At 47.5% G+C, this 22,025-nt stretch overlaps 1 protein-coding gene across 5 annotated transcripts in view; it reads right to left on the bottom strand.

Annotated features, from left to right (window-relative positions):
- Positions 1-562: 562 nt before the first annotated feature.
- Positions 563-22,025, bottom strand: part of NHEJ1 (non-homologous end joining factor 1) — a 77,313-nt gene continuing 55,850 nt past the window's right edge. For 3 of the 5 annotated variants that reach the window (XM_073878490.1, XM_073878501.1, XM_073878496.1), the window contains exons 7-9: positions 2,147-2,207; positions 1,480-1,589; positions 563-1,074 (exon numbers count right to left, since the gene is read on the bottom strand). In XM_073878490.1, coding sequence (XP_073734591.1) covers positions 830-1,074; positions 1,480-1,589; positions 2,147-2,207 — 416 coding nt within the window. In that variant the 3' untranslated portion in view covers positions 563-829. Of the gene's footprint in view, positions 1,075-1,479; positions 1,590-2,146; positions 2,265-22,025 lie in introns of all 5 variants that reach the window. The other 2 variants (XM_025891411.2, XM_073878507.1) reach the window with 2 other exon arrangements.

Below are 22,025 nucleotides of genomic sequence, written 5' to 3'. Positions count from 1 at the left end.
AAGAGTTGACTTTCTAACGAAGATGCCGCCTATCTCATACAAACTTTTGTCTTTTTTCCTGCTAAGGCCAATTGTGTTGTCTCAGAGAACTCTGTGGCCGTTCCTGCTCCCTGCTGGCCTGCCTTTTCAAGTTCTTCTAGTTGCCATGTTATCTGAAGTGGCATGAAGGATGGGAGAATAAAATCCCTTTCTCTCCCACTCCAGTGGGAAACTACCTCAGCCCTTGTGCTCAGAGCTCTTTATAATTTCAATCCCAGATTGTGGTTTAGTCTGTTGTCTATGCCTTGGAAACGGACAAAAAAACAAAAAAACAAAAAAACACCCTACATGACGTTGGGCAGAGGAGAGCAGCAGTGATCTGTGCTGTGTTGTGCCCGCCACGGAGAGAGTTCTCGAGACCAAAGTTCCCAAATGGAGGCTTAGCGCAGGCCACGAGAGAAGCATGAGAAGAATCTGAAGGAGCAGACTGAGGGCCTAAACTTCATCTAGAGACAACAATGGGTGGGGCCCAGTAAAGTGAAAGAGCTTGGTCATATGTTCCACAGAATAAGCAATCTCGAAAGCAGGGGAGTGTGCGTGCTTTTTATTCCAGGCTTGAGAGAGAAGTGGGTCTCTGAGGAGCTACGGACTCTTGAGAAAGATGGACAAGGCTTCCTGAGCACGTTGTGCCTTTTTTGCTGACTTGTCCTCTGCACATAAAGTCCATGGTAGGATCCTGGGTCTGGGGAACCTCCAACAAAAGAGAGGAAGGTATGGGATTCTCAGAAGCTGGCTTCCACTTGGCTAGGGAAGGCCAATGCCCAGCGGATGGGAGCCCAGATTCCCTGGGTTAACAGTACCCACGCCTGTCCGCGTGAATTTCTGTTACTTCAGCCTTGCTGTGGGGCCTCTGACTATGTAACCCCGCACTGGGGATACTGTTGCTACAGGAGCTCCTCTCGAGGTGACACGAGGAAACTATTCTCCAAGCCCATTCTCCGCAGTCGGGACAGGGACAGGTTAACTGAAGAGCCCCCTTAGCTTCTTCCTCTTGACCTTTGACAGCTGAGGTCTGTGCACAGGGCCTGAAGTACCCTAGAATGAAAAGGAACCCGAGTTAATAGAGGTGTTTGAACAGATCCATTTAAGTCAGGAGAGGAACTTCCTTGCTCCCACGGCCCTGGTGGGGATGAGGGGCTGACACAGGTGTTTTGAAGTCTCTGCCAGGCAGTGAATGTGACACAAGACTTCATGCCATGCATACATCCCTTCTCCCCTAAGGAACAACCTCACAGACCATCACTGGAAGTGGCATAAGGAAGAAAAGGAGTCACGGTCCTTCACTTAGTACAGGGAAGATGCAAAAGACCATGACTCCCCTATCTAGAAATCCGTCATCTGGCGGCCTGCTCACAAATATCCTCCAACATTAAGGCAGCACCTCCACTAAGTGACAACTCCAAGGACCTCTGGTTCAGGGGCTGCAGGTGCGTGACTCACTGGGGGTTCTTTCTCGGGCACTGGGAGGGATGGTGCTGGTTCTTCCGGCTGGTTCAGGAGTTGGTTTTCGGTCCCTTGTGGGGAGGCACTGCTTGAGGGCTGAGGATCTCCTGAAATCAGAAAGATCAAGGGAAGACAGTGATAAATGCCTTCTTACCAGGGAGGCATTAGCATTTAGCAAGCATTCTGAGCAAGGCCAGGGTTTAGTACTAATATATAAACAGACGGAAGTAGCTATAAATCCAACTTCCAGCTGACTCTCGGAAAGCCCCGTTTCTACTCTGAAGATTCCCCGCTTCCACTAGGTAGGAGAGGAGTTTCTTTGACTCAAAACAGCCAACTGCTCCTCAACAGACAGGTAGAGAGATGAGTCTTTCTTCTGGTCCTCTCACTAATTCTCCTAAGCACCTAGACCAGTTCCAGTGGAAGTTTCTGCAATGACGGAAATGTTCCGCATCTGCACTGTTCGACTTGGTAGCCGCCGGCCACGTGTGGCTACCGAGCAGTTCAAGTGTGGCTACAGCAAATGAGGAGAGGTATCTTTCATTTTGTTTCATTCGTATTTAATTTAAATAGTCACAAGGGGCGAGAGCTACCATATTGGGCGGCACAACCCTACACCGTAACTCTAACCCCAGCGAGACCAAGTACCTTTGGAGCTACTCACCAGTGCCCTGATGCTTCTGTCTCCCTTGGATCTCTTGTCTGGTGACTGCCATATACAGACTCTGTAAATTCATGACAAAGGGCCTTCCATCACCTACACTGCATGCCTCTGGTAGTTTCTATAGGGGAGCGGAGATGCGGTTATTGGTTATACCATATCACCAGAGAAAAGGAGTTTGATATCCCACTGGCAAAAGTGGCATCGACCCCAAAAGAATTTATATAGAGAAGTTCGATTCAACATAGGACGTCCATACCCATACCTTGTTGGGAACAGTATAAAGACCTCTCCTGAGGTCTTCTCTAATACGCAACTCCAAATGTCTATCTTTAATTCCCCCAATACCTATTATGTTTTCCCATGAATACCCCTGGGGTATTCACCCAAGAGTCTCTAGGCTCATTCTTCCCAAGGGATGACCTCTGAGAGGGCTGTTTTAGGAAATCATCTTTCCTAAGTTGTCCCTGAGCTGTACAGATCACTGGATTACTTACATTCACTCCTACTAAAGTTCCACACTAGAGAGAAAAGGGATGAAATGCAGGAAAGGGGAGAACAGGCAAAATGGGAATGACAGACTGAGAGACAAGGCTAAATTATGGAGCTACGGTGTTCAGTTGGAGGAGATGGGGTGACTAAAGTGTGCCAAGTTTGGAGGCTTCCCTGCCATTTTACATTGCTTTACTGCAATCCATGAACCCACAAATGGGGGCAACCATTCCCCCAAGAGGGGGGAAAACTGGTTCTTGAGGGGGTGAAAAAAATCTTACTCTTTTAAAGTATGAAACATCAACATACAGTACACAAACAGAATTTTACTCTATCTGTGGTATTAAAATTTCCTGAGGGGGAGTGATTAGGAAAAAGTATCTTAGAAAGGCTCCTGAGCAAGGTGATGATGGGGAGAAAGTTGAGAAATGCAGCTACCATCACACTCTATGTACCTGTTTCCTTCGCTGTGAATGAACTGTGGATTTTATATCCACAGGAAAATGCTTTGCCTAGTTCAAGTTTCAGGCATTTGGCTTAACGGCTGTAGGCGGAAGCAAGTGCAGTAAAAACGAAGATGAAGGCATATGATATCCCAGGGTCCTGCACCTGGCTGTGCTTCACAATCTTGGAAAGGACCCAGAGTTCCTTCACCTGTGCAGGCAAATTGTCATGGTTCCCAGGCAAGCTAGCAGGTCTCTAAGGGAAGCCATGCCACTAGCTCACAGGGTACCCACCCAAGAATCCCGGATGGACCCACAGCTCACGTCAAGGGCACTTGCTCTGTGCTCTAAAGGCATTCACTTCTGAAAACCCGCCGTGGGAGAAGGATGGAAGAGAGAACACAGGAGAGGTTCTGTTCCTTCCAGAGAAGGATGGAAGAGAGAACGCTGAACCACAGTCAGGACTCTCTCTCCCTGAGGATGGTGGGATCTGAAATATGTGTTGATCCTCAGGAAATGCAGCATCCATTCGTACTGCAACCCTACCTCCGTAAGGTCTCTATCAGGCTTGGACTTTCCCGGGAGACCACCGATGAAGTCAGAACTTGGCTTCGGGCCAGCAGTCACTGCAGGAGTGAAAGGGCCCTGAGGAGCAAACTGAAAAGGGAAGGCAAACTCTCAGGCCATACACTTTGACCTCCCCTCACTCTCCTTAATTTCAGCTTCCCCAAGCCACATGCTCCAAAAACACGTCCTCTGCTCTCCCGCCAGACAGCCATGACAGCGGAGAGGCCAACAGCTGTTCTCCTTCCTCACCTCTCCTGTCTCCGGGGCCGCCCTTCAGATTGCTCACGAAGCGTGGCCTCTCTCAGGCTCCGGCACACAGGGCTTGCTAGGCCCTTCGCTGTCTGTACAAATGGGCGGGGCAGAGTCTCAGTGGTCCCAGCTCCCCGCCCCCGCCCCTTCTATGGAACCAGACAGACTCCTACATTTTTTAGGGCAATCTTTAGCCAACTCCTGTACTGAGTCTCACAGTGAAGGGGCAGAAATGAAAGGCCATAAAGCCAGTGCTGTCCCGTATCTTGGACCTTCCTCCATCCTTCCCTGTCTCTGAGAGATCTGGTCCTGCAGTTGTTGCCGAAAGTTATCCCACCTGAGCACTCTCAGAAAAGTACCAGAAAGAGACTATTGGAGGCTGCCTGGGCGGTTCAGTCGGTTAAGCGTCTGCCTTTGGTTGATCCTGGGATCAAGCCCCATGTCCTGACTCCCCACTCAGCAGAGAGTCTGCTTCTCTCCGTCTCTCTCCCTCTCTCTCTAGTAAATAAATAAAATGTTTAAAAAACAAAAGAAAGAGAATATTGGTACATTTGCTGTATATTTCCTATATGTTAGACACAGTTCTAAGAATTTAAATGTATTGATGCATTTTGTCTTATTCCCTGCTGTTTCCCTGGCACTTGGACTGTAGTCGGGCTCTATAACCACTTGTGAATGAATGAACATGGTCGGCACGGTATGACCCCATTTTACTGAGGTGGTTCCAACTAGTAAACAGAGCAGGATTAGAATCCAGACAGGCTGACCTCAGGGCCGACGCATATAATGACTACCCTATTTACTTCTCTAAATAGCAGAATTTTAGTCCCAAGGGCCATACAGCCTTTCCCAGGATCACAACCATCTGTGCCTCCCATCACAGATCACTTGCCTCAATTCCCATCCAGCTCAAGAACAAGCTCCCTCGGGTGACAAAAGAGAAGTGAGGAGAGAATCTGGAGGTTCTACCTGAAAAGCTGGCCTCACCTGGAACCCTCCGGGGCTGAGGCCATCCCTAAACCCTAGCCCAGCCATTCCCATCACTGATTCCATGTGCATTATCCTCACACTTATGCAAGGAAAAGGAGGTTGGAGAGGCCCGAGCTTGGGAAGGAGAAACATTAGCTCCCTGTGCAGGACAATGGCAGGGGCGAGCTGGGGCAGGCCGCCAAGATCAAAGGGAGAACAGTGGGGTCAGGACTAAGAAAAGCAAACAGCAGTGCCCCCCCCGCCACCCCCCCCACCGTAAGTATGAAGGAGCCAGGAGCAAGGTGTACCAGCCACAAAGCGGGTCACTGCCCAGAGTGGGGAGGGGAAGAAGAGACAGGTCGGTCTCCTGTGGAATGCGTTCATCTGATGAACCCAGAATCAATTCCACGCAGCAAAAGGCTATTGAGATTCTACCACGTGTTAGGTACTACAGGACGGGGGCGAGGGAAAGAGATGCACCCTTCCCTCCTCAGAATGGGGCTGAGTTAGCCAAAGATAAATAAGTCAGAGTCCCTGCCTCAGGGAGTTTATATTCGGGTGTGAGGAATAGGCAGATTTCAGGTTTTTTCCCAAGTGTTATGCTATCACAGAGTCAGAAACAAAGGGTAATAAGAACTGGAGAAGAAGAAAGGAAGGAATTCTGACCGTCCAGCAAAAGGCCTGGGGCAGGATTGGGGGGTGGTGAGGGGATGGGGGTGACATAGGCCAGCCTTGCGAATGTGGGGAAGTATTTGAATCACAAAGGTGTGAAAAGACAGGATATGTTGATGTATCTCATGGGAAATAAGACCAGAAGACTAAGTTCATACCTGCCAGATTGCTAAGGGCTTGGTGTTCTAAACTAAAGATATGCCCCTGGAAGTTTCCTTTTGTTTCACAAAGTGGCTTTCTCTACTACACCCATGCTTGCCAAGGCTTGCTTGGCTCCGAATGACTATTGAATCAAGGGTGAGGGGCCAGAAGCATCCTCTGGGTTTGCCTTCATAGGCTTTCTGCTCCATTTCGTACCTCTTCACTAACTGTACTGCTAGACTGTGATTCTTCAGTGGGCAAAACAGAGCTACATTTCTCTCCTATCTCCAGTTCACTGGGACTTTGGCCCCTGCCGTCTGGCCATATCAGGAGCTTTAGGAAAACCAAAGCTACAGAAATCCTATAGGGCAGGGACGCCTGGGTGGCTCAGTCGGTTAAGCGTCTGCCTTCAGCTCAGGTCATGATCCCAGGATCCTGGGATTGAGTCCCACATCGGGTTCCCTGCTCAGCGGGGAGCCTGCTTCTCCCTCTCTCAGCCTGCCACTCTCCCTGCTTGTGTTCTCTCCCTCTCTCTCTCCCTGACAAATAACTAGATAAAATCTTAAAAAAAAAAAAAAAAAAAAGAAATCCTATAGGGCATTTTATTTCCCCTTCTTTTCCTACTGCAGCCCATTTCTTTTCCTGGTGCCCAAATTCCCCCTCTTTAGTGGAGATGTGTCTGTAACTTCCATCACCACCATGAGGTCTCAAACTCACTCCCAGTGGTCCAGAAACTCCAAGGCTCCCTCCTGCTCACTGACCCCAGCAGGATCTGCTGGAGAGATCCCAACTGTTGCTTTCCATTAGAAAGAAGAGGCTGGTGGAGCACCTGGATGGCTCAATCGGTTAAGCGTCTGCCTTCAGCCCAGGTCATGATCCCAGGGTCCTGGGAATGCATCCTGCATTGGGCTCCCCACTCATCGGGGGAACTACTTCTCCCTCTGCCCCTGCCCCTGCTTGTGCTCTCTCTCTCTCTCTCTCTCTCTTGCTTTCTCACTCTCTCAAATAAATAAATAAATAATCTTAAAAAAAAAAAAAGAAGAGGTCAGATTTCCAGCCCTACTCTCCGCCCCTCCCCCCCCCCCCCCCATTCCATCCCTCCTTTCCCTGAGGCTGTTTCAGAAGAGAAACTTCTAGAATTCTGAGTAACAGAAAGGCCGGACTCTGACATCCCGCTCACCCTACTCAATATGGGCCCATGGCCCAGGAGACGGGTAGGGGACAAAAGAGAGAGAGGCACCATGCAAACTGGAACTCCCCAGCATCAGCCTTGAGCGGGTCTTTGGGGCGGCCCCCAGCTGTCTTGGTAGCACATCCAGCCGGGCAAGGCCCTCAACACACAGCTTCCAGAGGGTAGAAGTTCCTCTCCTCCCTCCTGCAACCTGGTAAACTCTATGGGTAGCACTCACCAACTCCCTGCCCTGGAGAGCTCAAGCCTCCCTTTAGGAAATCATGGACATTTTCATCATTAGCTCCATGTAGGGTTAAGGGCACATTGGAAAATTCTTCTAAGGTCTCACGTTACCAAAGGGTTACCAAAATAAATAGAGAAGAACAGGAAAAATGGTTTAGGATGAGGATTCTAAAGGGAAAGACTCTAACAAACAGAACTCCTCCCCAGTGCTCCTCTCCACCCTCCATCCATTCACCCAACAAATATTTACTGACCCTCTACGGTGCTCAGGATGATTGAGATGCTGGGGATATAACAGATTGAACAAGAGATAAAAAAAAAAAAAAAATCCCCTGCCCTCTTGAAGTCTACAATCTAGAGAGGAAGATCAACAATAAACATACAGCTGATTAAAACATATGCTCTATCAAATGGTGACAGCACCATGGAGAAAAATAAATCAGTGCAGGCATTATGGGAGAGGGGTGGGGATGTGTTACAATTCTGAACAGAGGCCAGAGAAGGCCTTGCTGAGATGGTAATGTTTTTAAAAGACCCAAACAGAAGTGAGAGAATGATCCACGTGGCTATCTGGGTCAAGGGACCAAGATTCCCAGTTTGCCTGGGTCTAGCCCTGGCTCACGCTTGTTGCTGTTTATTAACAGACGTCCCTTTCTCTCTTATTAGGTTCCAGTTTGCACGATCAATTAGATGGTCACCCTGTATCAGAGGACGAGCATGGCAGGTTGGTGCGTATGTGTCTGTGTGTTTATTTGAAATCATGAGTTAATGTAGTATGTTAGCTTCTGTTCTGTAAGATGGGGACCATGAGAGCTTATAGAGGAGTGAAATGATCTGATTTACATTGTAAAAGCATCACTCTGAGTGTTGAAGGACAGGAGAAGAAGTGGGCAGATCTTCTAAAGGCTGCTAGGATGATCAGGTGGAAGGTGGTGGGAGCCTGGTCCTGGGGGGCAGCAGGGGAGGTGGCGCGAAGTGACCAGATTCTGGGTGTATCTGAAGGTATGGCCAGCGGGGTTTGCGGATGGAGTGAGTGTAGTATTCGAGAGGAGTCAAAGATCACTCTGCTCCAGGGCCGGAGGTAGATGTCACAGGGGGATGACCCAGAAACCTAAAATAAATCCCTAGACCAAAGAAAACCTGAAATGACCCCTACGGCCACAACACAGACCCAGCTTTAGTAGCAAAAGGATGAGAGGAGAAGGAAAGATGAATCTAATGCCCAGGGGAAGTATCACAGTTTAAAAAGAGAAAGCCGGAAGTGGCTTCTCACTCAAAGAGGAAGCAGCAAGATTATCCAGGGATTAGAAAAAAAATTCTTAGAAGAAAAAAGAGAGGGCGCCTGGGTGGCTCAGTTGGTTAAGTGACTGCCTTCGGCTCAGGTCATGATCCTGGAGTCCCGGGATCGAGTCCCGGGAACAAGTCCCACATCCGGCTCTCTGCTCAGCAGGGAGTCTGCTTCTCCCTCTGACCCTCTTCCCTCTCGTGCTCTCTGCCTCTCATTCTCTCTCTCTCAAATAAATAAATAAAATCTTAAAGAAAAAAGAGAAGTAGAAATAAGCTTTAAGTTCTGGCTTGAGAGCCCAAAGACTTGGATTTGTACCTTAGGTCTATTTGCTAGCGGGAACATTTTGGGCAAGTTATTATACTCAATCAAGGTCTGATTCTTGAGAGAGAGAGAGAGAGAGAGAGAGAGAGAGAGAGAGATGGAGGGATGGATAGATGGACAGGGGAGGGTGCTGAGACTAATAATCTCTATGTCAGGGTTCATGAAAGGATTAAATGAGAGGGTAGGGTAAGTACCCAATTAAAGTCCATCCCTTTCCTCTGCGAGGCACACTGACACTTTTCTTACCTGGCCCTGGTCCAGTGCCAAGGAGGCTCAAGAAAAGACTTAATGCTATAGTGCATACAAAGAAACCAGGTCCGACCCAGTTATTAACCCTTCCCTGCTCAAAGCATATGCTCTTCCAACAACTCAGTGACTGATCAAAGTCCAGGGCAGGGACCCACGGTCATGGAAACCCTGGCTGGTAACCTGTGGGTCCTTCACTGTCCACCATCGCCACACGAGCCCCCCCCGTCAGACGCTGGTGAGGACCATGGCTGCGTGACTTCTGTACCAGCAGGTTCTAGCTTTAAATCCTCACTTTGCCAGTCAGTAGCCTCCTCCCCAGAAAAATGAGGATAGCTACCCATACCTATTTTCAAGAGATGGCTAGAAGGGTCACACGCAATAATACAAAGGTTGTCCGCTCGGTATAGATGATGTCTCCTTATCTCCCCCAAAGCTGCTCTGTTGCTTCTCAAAGATCTTCTTTGTTCTCCCAAAGTTCAGGACCTCCCTGAGAGGTCCAGGTCTCACTTCCATCCCTCTCACTCTCTTTCTGGCGGGGTGGGTGCCATAGTGGAGAGCAAAGCTAACCTCCCCAGAGGCACATGAAGCACAAGCAGCTTGCTCCCCAAAACACTCCAGCAGAAGTATTCCACTTAGCCCCACCTGTCCGAGGACACTTCAGCCGGGGGCCCTTTCTTCACCACCCCTTCCTGGCCCCGAATGAGCCTTGTGCAAGAGGCTCCGCCAGGCCATTTCCAAACCAATACACACTCAACAAAGGCTATTGGGAAAGCAGAAAAACACAAGCTGCCGATCCGTCATCCACACAGTGAACAGATAAATGTATTTTGAAGGGATTAATCTCGGCATTTCTTCAGAATCTGAGAGGAAAAAAAAAAAAAAACATTACCAGGACACAGAAAAGAGACAGGGTGGTGATGTCCAGGTTTTTCAGAGACAACCAGCTCCCTCTCTCTCCTCCCTCCCTTCAATTTCCACAGCAGCTGGCTTGGATGAGCTGTCTGAGTTTCAGGCAAGATCCAGCCTCTGTCTCCTCCCTCATAGAATACCCCTCGGATTCGGATTCTCTCAGCCCGCTGATTGCAAATCTCGCTGATTTGGGAGAGCACACAGTACCCTAAGCGCACAAGGCGTGCTGCCCTTGAAGATGGCACGTGAAGACCAGACAGCTGAGGTTGCTCCTGTGTTTGGTCTGGCCTAGCTCTGTTTGGGTCTGTGCCATGCCAGGCCTACCCTGACCATTCTGGCCGCCGCCGCTGACCTGGCGCTGGTCTCCCCACAGCCCCTAGCTCCCAAGCCGGGCTCTGTGAAGGAGAAGGCACAGACAGGCCTGAACTTCATCTTGTGTTTGGGAGCCTGCAAATCCATTGCAGTCCACCTTGCCCCTCCCCACGCTAAAACAAGGCAGGGGAACGGCGGCACACATACATGCATACATTCAGGCATGCGGGTCTGCAATCTAGTCAAATCATTAAATGACTCTCTTTGCAGCCTGCCCTTCTAATGGGGTAGTTTTGCTGCCTCTCTCTCTCTCTCTCATGGTGCCAGAAATACAATGGAGATAAGATATGTGCACAGTTCAAAACAGTTTGAGATAAAGTCCAGTCCTACTTATATTATTCAGATTTTTCTGGTTCCTCTTGAGGCCCAGCTAGCTCCCTGAGCTGTACAGTCAGAAGAGATGAGAGATGGGAGAGAGACTATGAAAGAGATGTCCAAATGGACAGCCTGGGGGCACCTGGGTGGCTCAGTTGGTGAAGCGTCTGCCTTTGGCTCAGGTCATGATTCCGGCGTCCTGGGATCGAGACCCACATAGGGCTCCCTGCTCGGAGGGGAGCCTCCTTCTCCCTCTCCCCATTGCTCATGCTTTCTCTAATTAAAAAAAAAAAAATCTTCAAAGAGACAGCCTGAATAATATCAGTAAGATTAACATTTTGGGATGCTTTCAGTGTATTAGGTACTAAGCTAAGCATTTTAATGCATTATCTCAATTAATCTCCACAGTAGCCCTATCAGCCAGGCACTAAGATCATTCTCAATTTATATATGAGAAAACAAAGTCTCAGAGAGGGTAAGTGACCGAACCAAGGCCACAGCTAGAGAGTGGCAGAACGCTGAAGTAGAAGACCCAGGAGGCCGAACTCCAGAACATACCCTTGATCCACTATGTTACGCCACCTCTCAGAGTCACCCAGGGAGACAGGCATTCCTCCCTTGTGCTCCTGCCTCCCACTGCCCCAGAAGAAGGCTGCTGGTCCCCATTCTGAGGCCTAGTACTAGAAGCTAGCCCTCACCTTCTCCCTCCAGAGAAGGAAAGCCTTACACAAGCCCTGGAGGGTCCTCCGATGGGACTAGAAAATCAGCAAAAGGAGTCTCTGGTATAGGGAGGCTCTAGACTCAAAATCTCCTTTTAAAATAAGTACAGCCCCTCAAAGTCATAGCAGGAAGGCCCCTCAGCTCTGCCCCAAAAGAAAAATAATGGTAAAGGGAGTGGGAGTGGAGGTGGGGGGAAGGGGCCGCTGCGCTCATAAGAGCCTTTTGTGGTGGCTGCCCCTGAAAGGGGGTTTTGCTAGACAAGGTGGAACTTCTCAAGGTGACAAGCAAATGGTACAGCCTAAGCTGTGACCCTTTGCTCGCTCCATAACCACCCCTCCCCTTTGCAGGGCCGAGCCTACACTGTCCCTGAAGCCCCACCCAGCCCCAGCACAAATCGGGGCTTTCTAGTCTGGAGAGTGCCTAACAAGCAGCAAAGGGGCTGGGGACCAGAGTGGTTTCCTGGGGGGGAGGAATCCTCGGAGCCCCTCAGAAACTACGGCAGCGGCTCTCACTCCTGCTCCAAGAACAAGCAGCTCCTGTCCGCTCTGGCTCAGGGAGGGGCTCTGGCCAGCCTGTTCGGGAGACAAGCAGTCTGAACGATGGTCAAGCACCTCTCTGGAGTTCAGCCACCTCACCATCCTCTTCCCAAATGGATATGAAACCGTGTGGTAGAGATCAGAAAGAAAAAGCGTAAGGTTTAATAACAACAAAAATCACAACTACGGGGCAGGCACCTGGCTCTGAAAGTTCTGGATCCCTGCCCTGTGCCACGAGCACGTTCAGGAGTGCAAATTTCAGTTTTTTTTTTTTCCTGTTCAAGGGGAGAAGAGAGGACAGTCAGCTGGGTCTGCAGGGCACAGAGGTGATTTAGAGGATCTGCTAGTATTCTCTGTAGGACCTCTACCACTAAAGGGATTCCCTTTCACTCCAGATTACACGCTTGACAGCTGGGAACACAGCCCATGGTGGCTGTCATTCATGGGCTCCCTGCTCCCCATCCCCCGCCTGCTGCCTACTCCCTGTAGGGTGACACAGTGTCCTGTCTACCCTATGAAATCTTACTCTGTAGGGTGATACACCGCCTCCCCATACACACCCATGTACACACACACGCTCTTGATAAGGGCCCGATCATGACCTTAGGTAGGTGAAGATTGAACAGGACACAATCACAGGGGAAAAGCCTGATAAATTGGACTCCACTAGAATTAGGAACCTCTCTGCTCATCAACAGACACCACTAAGAAAGAGCAAAACAGCAAGCTACAGAATGGGGAGAAAATGCCAGTAATGCACATAACCAACAAAGGACTCGTTTCCAGAATAGATGGAGGATATATGAAACACTCTTAAAAATCAATATGAAAAAAACAAATCACCCAAGGGAAAATGGACAAAAGGCCTGGTCAAATCTAAATGACCTACAATTACATGAAAAAGTACAGAACCTCATTAGTCACTAGGGAAGTTAAAGCCACAATAGGGCACCGCTGCATATTTACTATTATGGCCAAAAGGGAAGGGGCAGACGGTTCGTGTTGCCAAGGATGTGGTACAACCAGAACTCTTAGATGATTCTTGTATGAGCCCAAACTGACACAGTCACTTTGGAAAACTGTTTGGCAGTATCTACTAAATCTAAACATGTGTATAACTATGAAGCAACCCTTCCAATTCTGTGTATATATCCAATGCAAATGGATAAATAAATTGTGCTATGATCTTACAATGAACTATTATCTGGAAATGAAAATTAACAGAGTGCTGGTCACCACAACAAGGATAAATTTCGTGAACATTTTGTTGAGGGAAAGAAGTCACACACAGAGGAGTATGTACCATAGAATTCCATTTATATGAAGCTCAAAACAGGTCAAAATAATCACACGAGAAGTCAAGATAGTAGTTACCCTTTAGAGGCGGTATGTACTGAGTACTGGAAACTTTCTAGTTCCTGATTGGGTACTGATTACATGGCCACGTGCATTTTGTAATAATTCTTCGAGCTATATGCTTATGATATGGGTACTTTTCTGTATATATCTTACACTTCAAGTTAAGACATTTATTAATAAAAGATAAACCACCATGAAAAGCAATTTGGCGGTTCCTCAAAAAGTTAAGTGTAAAGTTACTATATGACCCACAGCAATTACACTGCTAAGTCTACACCAAAGAGAACTGAAAACATATGTTCATACAAACACTTGTGCACACATGATCATAGCAGCATTATTCATAATAACCCCAAAGTGGAAATAACACAAGTGTCCGTCAGCTGATGAATGGATAAACAAAATGTGCTAGACCCATATAATGGCATAGTATTCTGCCGTAAAAAGGAACGAAGGACTGATACTTGCTTCAGAGGATGAGTCTTGAAAACACGTTAAGTGAAAGAAGCCAGACACAAAAGACCACATCTTGTATAATTCCATTTGTATAAAATACTCAGAATAGGCCAATCCACATAGAGACAAAGTAGATTAGTGAGTTCCAAGAGCCGGGGGGATTTGAGGAAATAAGGAATGACTGCAGATCAGTACAGGGATTCTTTTTTTCAGGGTGATGAAAAGGTTCTGGAATTAAAATAGTAGCTAGGGCAGCACAACCTTGTGAATATTGTAAAACTAGTGAATTGCACACTTCTGGTAAATGTTATGGTAGAAGAATTGGAACTCCACTTTCTAAAAGGATTTTTTTAAAAGATAAAGTCTCTGCTCTCCCTCTATCCGCTTCCCATTCTCTACTCAGTTTCCTCTTTGAGGAACAGACTCTCAGGCCCCCAACAGGCCCGGACAACATTTAAAGGACATTAACGCAGTCAGTGTGGCAGATCCCTGCCCAGTGACCGAGTGACTGGACTTAGCACAGAATGATCTAGAGTCACACAGCCTTGGCTCTGAAAATAAGGCCGCCATTTACATATTCATTTTATTATCTTAGCTAAGTGACTTAATGTCTCTTTTTTAAAATTTTTTTTTAAAAAGATTTTATTTAGGGCGCCTGGGTGGCTCAGTTGGTTAAGCGTCTGCCTTTGGCTCGGGTCATGATCCCGGAGTCCCAGGATCAAGTCCTGCATCAGGCTCCCTGCTCAGCTGGGAGTCTGCTTCTCCCTTTGCCCTTCACCCTGCTTCTGCTCTCTCTCTCGCTCACTCTCCCTCTCTCAAATAAATAAAATCCTTTCTATTAGAGAGAGAGTGAGCAGGAGAGAGAATCTGAAGCAGATTCACGCTAAGCGCAGAGCTCAACTCGGGGCTCAATCCCACGACCAAGAGATCGTGACTTGAGCCGAAACCAAGACTCAGATACTCAACTGACTGAGCCACCCAGGCGCCCTGTGACTTAATCTCTTTGAGCCTCAATTTTCTCTCTCTAAAACAAGTAAAATAACTCTTATCAATGAGGGTTGTTGGGAAAAGTGTTAAATGAGATTATGTGGGTAATGTGTTAATCCCATTCCCTTGAGTGTTCCAAGAATCTCTGCTCCTTGAAGGCAACCAGAAGCCCTTTAATTCAGCTGAATGGTATGGGCTCTGGAGTCAAAATGCTTCTGCTCAAATCCCAAATCCATCACTTTATCTTGCTAAGCCTTTGTTTCTCCAACGGCACACTGGCAATGATAATACTACCTGCATTACAGAGTTAACCATGAGGATTAGATGGTACATGGGAGGTGCTTGCTATGCTCCCCGGCACACAGAAAGCGCTCAATAAATATTAACTGCTACGATTCACTCAATCAGTCAACAAAATTGTTGACACCGCCATATGGCGTGCCATGTCCTGAGGATAAGATGGGGTTCACTGCCTTCAAGAAGCTCATAGTCTGGTGGAGGAGTCAGATGCATAAACAAATAATTGTTCTCCCTGGCCAGCACACACTGGAGCCTTTGATTCTGGAACAGTCAGTAGCACTAGGTCTAAGGTATTATAAAACAAAGCTGGGTATGTGAGGAACGGTGTGAGGGGGGGAAGCCCGTGGTGAACACACTGACCATGAATCAACAGTAGACCCTCCCTTTTTTCTATAAATAGCTTCCAAGACTCTAGATACATAGGCACGCAGACTTCCTCCTTGGCATGACTTCTAGCCGGCCAGTTTAAGGGCATCTCCTAGATATCTGTCCTCAACCACCCCCCGGCCTAGGCATCTCCTAGATATCTGTCCCCCACTGGCTTCAAAGCTGGCCCCTTCTCATCTTTCAGATCTCAGTTTAAATGCCACTTCTTCAGCTCCCCTGCCCCAACCATATCATCTAAAGTGTTTGCCCTTAGAGAAGTCTATTCTTTTCCCTCAAAACAATTAGAATAATTTCCAACTGTTTATTTGTTTATTCATTTTCTATCTCCTTGACCAGGCTGTAAGTTCCTAGAGTTCAGGTTCATTCTGCAGATATTCACCGAATGTCTACTACGTGCCAGGCTCTGATGTATGTGCTGGGCACTCAGTTTGGGGGCACAGACATGGCCTTGTAGAGCCTACAGTCTATATTTGCTGCAGAGCTTTGGGATGGAAGTTGATCCCAATCCTGGCTGAGGACCTTCTTTTGGCTAGCCCAGTTAGATATGGGCCCTGGATTGCCAATTTCTCACTGAGTCCAAAAAGCAAGAGGCTGGAACTCTGGGGACTTCTGAGTTCTTCTTCCTTTTACATTCCTAGATCCCCACAACCCAGTAGAGTTTAAGTTAGGGCACAGAGCACAAACTCAGAGCCACTTCTGGCTTTTTTTTTTTTTTTTATAAAGCTATCCATAGCAGCTCATAAGAGCAGAAACTACTGGCATCGGGCAAAGGATGTACTGACTGGGGGGGGGGGTGGGTTGGAGGTGGGGGTAGGGAGACGAGAATCTCCCTAAGTCCCGCAGAGAAGGAATAAGTAGACTTGGAGATTCTGAGCCCTGAGCACCTCTCAAATTCAATGCCCTGAGATTTTCAGATGGCAGCTTCCCACAGTCTGAGCTTCTCTATCATTGAGCCTGACTTCATCCCAAAGGTCGTTTGCTGCTAAACCCAGCCTGAGGTTCTAGGGGATGCTGAATTAGACTTTAGTAAATATATTCTGCTCCGGTTCTCTGGGAATAGGTAAAGGGAACACTGTTTTCCAGGACTGGGACTGGGAGATAATAACATTCAAAGGATTATTGAAAAAGCTGCTTTAAATTCTTTATTAAATAAACAAGGGAGTGCGCGCGCACACACACACACACACACACACACACACACACACACACACACGGAATAAATCCTTGCTTAATAGCAGGAGATAATTCCCGAAAGCAGGATCAAGGAGAAAAATCTCAAGCCACAGAAACAAATACATTTATTCACTTGGCACCTTCTCTGAGCCAGATAATTCTAGGTCCAAAGAAATAAATGGATGATTGTGGGTTCAACGAAATGTGTTCAGTTCTGGGATACAGGTCTAAGCCCAGTCTGCCCTGAGAGAGAACAGCAGAAAAGCAGGCAGGACTTTTCATCCTTGTCAGGGATGTCCCAACCCCACTCCCAAACTCTCTGCTCTTAACCTGTGCTGGAGGCAAACCAAAGCAGTACCATGGGGTGGGTCTGGAGGGTGGGGCCGGGGGAAAGACAGGTCCGTTAATTCAGATACTGAGCTGAAAACAGGAGGGAGATCTATAGGAAGCAGCCAACTTACAGCCTCCAGCCCAAATCACTGCTACCAGATCTACCAGAATTAGTGGCGGGACTGCAGAAAAGCTAGCGAGGAAAAAGTGTCAGGTAGGGAATGAGATTTTGCAGCGAAATCTATGTGAAACTGCCCCAGGGAAAGGAGATTCTCTGGAAATCTCTGCACTCAAATTCCTAACTCAGCCCCAGGTTAGAATGCATGTCCTCAGCATTAACCTCCCTTGCCCCTCTTTGAGCAGATAGTAAGTATCGTGTTGTTTTCCTGGCACAAAGACCGCATATCCTGGAAGAATACGCTGAGCCCATCTATGACAGATTGAACACGGAACCTATAATTTGGAGAAAATGCATGTGGAAAGAGTGGCTCTCCCAGGATCCATGATCCTGGCGGGGGGAAGAGGAGAATTTTTTTTTTTTTTCACTCAGCATTAAAATTTTACTATTATTCCAATTACAAACTGTGGTTCCTTGCCATACTAACATGATACCACTTAAACCATCAGTAGATCCCTTTCTGGATTCATAATGATCTATCCACATTCTACTGGTTTCTCTGATGATCAACAGCACATTTTTTTAAAGACTTTATTTTTAAGTAGTGTCTATACCTGACATGGGCTTGAACTCACAACCCAGAGATCAAGAGTTGCACGCTCCACCAACTGAGCCAGACAGGTGCCCCCACAGCACGTATTTCCTAGCTAGATGGTACAATATGACTATGGCAGAAAACTGTTCTCTGTATCAAATACAAATGACTTCAAAGTAAATTAAGGTAGCTAGCTTAGTTAAGCTCCCTGCTTTGGAAGTGTGTCTTGTCCACCCACAATGCCCCATAAAAGGGCAAGATGACGGGGTCAAATCTGAACCACATCCCCTGAACTCAGGTAATTAGACCAACGTTGGACACCTCACCCAAGAGAACTCAATCCTTAGACCAACCAGCTTCTTGCCATCAGGTATGTGACCCAAAAGCCACGCAGCATGGATTCTTGGCCTTTTTTGTGTGCCATGGACTCCTACACAGCCAAGTGAAGGCTGACGACTCTTTTCAAATGCATACAATACAACATAGAAGATTACAAAGAAAACCAATTAATTAAAATGCTGTTATTCAAATATTTTTTACATGAGTGATATAATAATATATATGCTTCTTTATTAATACATTAAACTACAAGATCTAGTAGTGGGTCTAATAACTCATAATTTCAAACAGCGATGAACATAAACTATATTTCATGATATCTGCAGCCACTATAAAATGATCTAAAAATATCTGTGATTTCTATTGGTGACAAAAATCACAGATGCCATTAATGCAGTAGTGGGTTTTGCTTAGATTTATAATAGAAGGAAAGGCCAAATGTCAGTTACAGGTTACTAAAGATAAGGTTGCAATCTGCTCCCCCCATCCAATTAATGAAACCCTGAATTCTTTTTTTTTTTTTTAAGATGTATTTATTTAGTTGAGAGAGAGAGAGAGCATGAGCAGGCGCAGAGGCAGAGGGAGAGGGAGAGGGAGAAGCAGGCTCCCTGCTGAGCCAGGAGCCCGATGTGGGATTTTATTTATTATTGGAGATATATATAGACACTACTTTATTTATTTTTATTTATTATTTTTATTATTGGAGACAGAGAGAGAGCATGCACAGGCAGGCAGAGGGGCAGAGGGAGAGGAAGAAACGGACTCTGCCGAGCAGGGATCGAGCCCCATGTGGGGCTCGATCCCAGGACCCTGAGATCATGACCTGAGCTGAAGGCAGACACTTGACCAACTGAGCCACCCAGGTGCCCTGAAACCCTGAATTCTAAGCGTGGATGCTCAAGGGAACAATGGACCCCAGGGTAAAAAACTGATGTAGAGACTTTCACTGGATAACAGCGGATACTTAGAAAGGCCACACAGAGCTAGTCAGAGTGAACAACAAGACAAGCCAAAGCTGGGTGCCAGTCAATAATTTATAGGAGCAGGGGCGCCTGAGTGGCTCAGTCGGTTAAGCGTCTGCCTTCGGCTCAGGTCATGATCCCAGGGTCCTGGGATCGAGTCCCGCATCGGGCTCCCCGCTCCGCGGGAGGCCTGCTTCTCCCTCTCTCACTCCCCCTGCTTGTGTTCCTGCTCTCATTGTGTCTCTCTCTGTCAAATAAATAAATAAAATCTTTAAAAAAAAAATAATTTATAGGAGCAGAAGCCAACTGGCCAGCAGGTCGGCATGAGGGCCATAAAGGAGCAATCTTGGGATCCCAGAGAAAGAAGCTGTCTTTCCAGCCCCTGTGAGGCATGGTTAAGTGTCCTAAAATTAGGTACCAAGAGATCTCCCTGTGCTTCTTCAGTAAATTTCCCTTTCACTTAAGCTAATGGAGGAAATTTTTTTCCTTACAATTAATTGCCAAGATAATATTTATTTTATTTTATTTAACTTCAATTAATTAGCGTATAGCATATTATTAGTTTCAGAGGTAGAGTTCAGTGACTCATCAGTTGCATATGCCGAGATAATAGTTAAACAAGGAAGCTTACTGACAGTTTATAATATGCTACGTATATTTGTGTATACTAATATTCCACTGGGTTATAAATTCCTTAATAGTGGAGACTCCGTACAACCTTAATTCTGTGAAGCCTGTAGCGGCTGGCTTCTGTGGGCCTGCTGCAGAAGACACTAATCATGTCCAGGGGCTCCCGGGAAGAGGGAAAGTAGACCTGGGCAGTCCATCTCTAGATATTTAGCCAGCAGGAGCCAGACGAAATGGAGCAGGGTGAAAACTCAATGAAGAATCCCTGGTACCACCTGAGTCATTGTGCATCTTTAGGTTTGGGGAGGGCAAGGGCAAGAGGGAGATATAAATGGCCAGAAGAAACCAAAGCTGTCAGAGGTCCTCTTGGGAAATGCATCTTAAATAGACATCCCATTTGATGGGGGGCAGGGCGGGACTGTGTCCTGAACAGCTTTCCTGTTACAAAACGAACACTCATGGTCAATGCCTCAGCTCCACCAGACGGATGTAGGCCTGGGGCAGCTTCTGTGGAGAAGGGAATAGAATGACCCTCGAGACTTCTCCAGCTGCTCTTCCCAACGCTCTTAACCCACTGAGGGTAAACAGGAAAGGACACGCGCGGGCAAAGGAACTGAATATTACCGTTAATTGCTTAAAAACGCAGTGGCTGGTGGGTACACGGTGTTTGTTTTCTTACCCTGTATACCTTAGATACGTCATATATTTTCTTTCATGGGTCCCAAATATTTTATAGTGAAAGTATCTTAAAAGACACAGTGAAAACCAGATCAAATCAAACATCCCAGTGAAAATGTGAAAATTATGTCACATAACATCTGCAGCGACTACCAGAGTCCAAGAACAGAAGTCCGTTGAGCGACACGCTCTCCAGCCTTGAACGAGTGTCTGGCCCCTCTGGACTCCGAGTTTAAGGAAGGGCAAGGATTCCAAGGAGCCTGAGGTTCTAGGGGGAAAAAAAAAATTCTGGATACAAAGTCACTTTCCAGAAAGACAAGAAGCCCGCAGGTTGCAGGTTAGAAAGCTGAAGTGCTAGGCCCCAGTCACCTGCCCCCAGTTTAACTCAAAATACTCATTAATAACAGGGCACCTGCTAAAGCCACAGCTGGGGTGGCCATGGAGGGATGTGACCTCAAAGTGTCCAGTGAGGACTCTAAAATCCAGTGCCTAGGAAAAACTGAGCAGGGCCTAACGAGGCACCAGAGGAAGGTGGAGTACAGGGAGACAAAAGGGGAGGTTGAAAGATATGCTTCAAGTCAGAGCTCAACTCAGAACAGGACTGCGGTCGCACTATGGGGGAGCGGAGGGTGGGTGGTGGGGGACAGGGTCTGGACAAGGAGAGAAGCGGGAATCTGCCGAGGAGTCAAGACAAGTCTGATGAGGAGGAATTTGCCCTAAGTGGATGTGATCAGGCCTGAGGTTAAAAGCCGCTTCCTGAGACTTCAGTCCCTCAGCCCAGGACTTCTTCCCACTCCTTGCCCTCTCTCCTGGCTACGACCCACGTACTCTAAGACCATTTCTAGGTATAGTACATCTCACGCTCTTTTGGATCTAGGTTTCACTGAGGGGGACAGGATGCCCTGGTTACCTAATTTAGCGCTTCCTACTGACACACTCCCCACTTCCTTGCAGGAAGCCATAACCTTGTGGGTTTAAGATTCCCCCTGAGTTTGCTAAACCCCTATCCTCAGGCTCAGTTAGGAGGCAAGGCAGGCAGCTCTGACACCAGGCTGACCCTAGGGAACAGAAGAGCTACTCCAGGGTTCATCTCCAGGTGAGGGGATGAAGGAAGGACCAAACTTAGGCTCTGGTTACAGGGCATCTTGAACACCTGCTGATAATAAAACATTATCTGTCAAGGCTTTGGCCCTCCAACCCTCCAAAACAGAGGAAGAGGGTGGGAGAGGAATTTTATTCCCTCTGATTCCCACCCCAGGGAGTAACAGCCCCCACCCCAACTCCACCCCAAAGGCCACTAGCCAGAGCAGAAGGGACCTGAGGGAGACTCTAAAGGAAGGACTGACCAAGGGACAAGGGACTGTATCGGCCCCTTCCTACAAAGCGAAGGCAGGTAGTGGACACGGGAGAAAGGCTAAGGAGACACTTGGCCCCGTCCACTACCCTCCCTTTCCACTTCTATTGTCTCCAACTACCGAGGTGGCTTCTGTAAGATCTATGGGAGAATAAAGCAGAGAAGGGCAAGGAAATAAAAGCCAACCATGATGAAAAGAGACCAGGCAGCACATAGACGGCTGGCCCAAGAGGCCAGGTCTCCAGGTTTTGAGGAGTGCGTCTTTCACCGAGAACCCTGAGTGCTAAAGGAGCTCACTGCAGTTCTTAGCACGTGGGTACAATGCTTTATACCTAATGGTCACTTTAGAGCTGGCCCCCGCCCAGCTCATTCCCCACACAATTGAAACCTTAGTTTATGCAGACCCCTTAGCCTCTGCCCGATTCCTGTGCCTGGGCCTGATGTGGTTCAGGAAGAGCCTCAGACCACAGCAGTAAGAGCCAACAGTGAATAGGGGTAGCACCATCAATAGCAGGAATTAGCTTCTCAAATTCTTAATAACCTGGGACCTAGTTCAGAGA

Source organism: Callorhinus ursinus, unplaced genomic scaffold (assembly GCF_003265705.2).
Source record: "Callorhinus ursinus isolate GAN/ISIS: 27379988/994484 unplaced genomic scaffold, GSC_fseal_2.0 scaffold2, whole genome shotgun sequence".
Lineage (NCBI taxonomy): Eukaryota > Metazoa > Chordata > Mammalia > Carnivora > Otariidae > Callorhinus > Callorhinus ursinus.
Note: the sequence above shows the minus strand (reverse complement) of the source record. Positions and strands in the feature narration are given on the sequence as shown.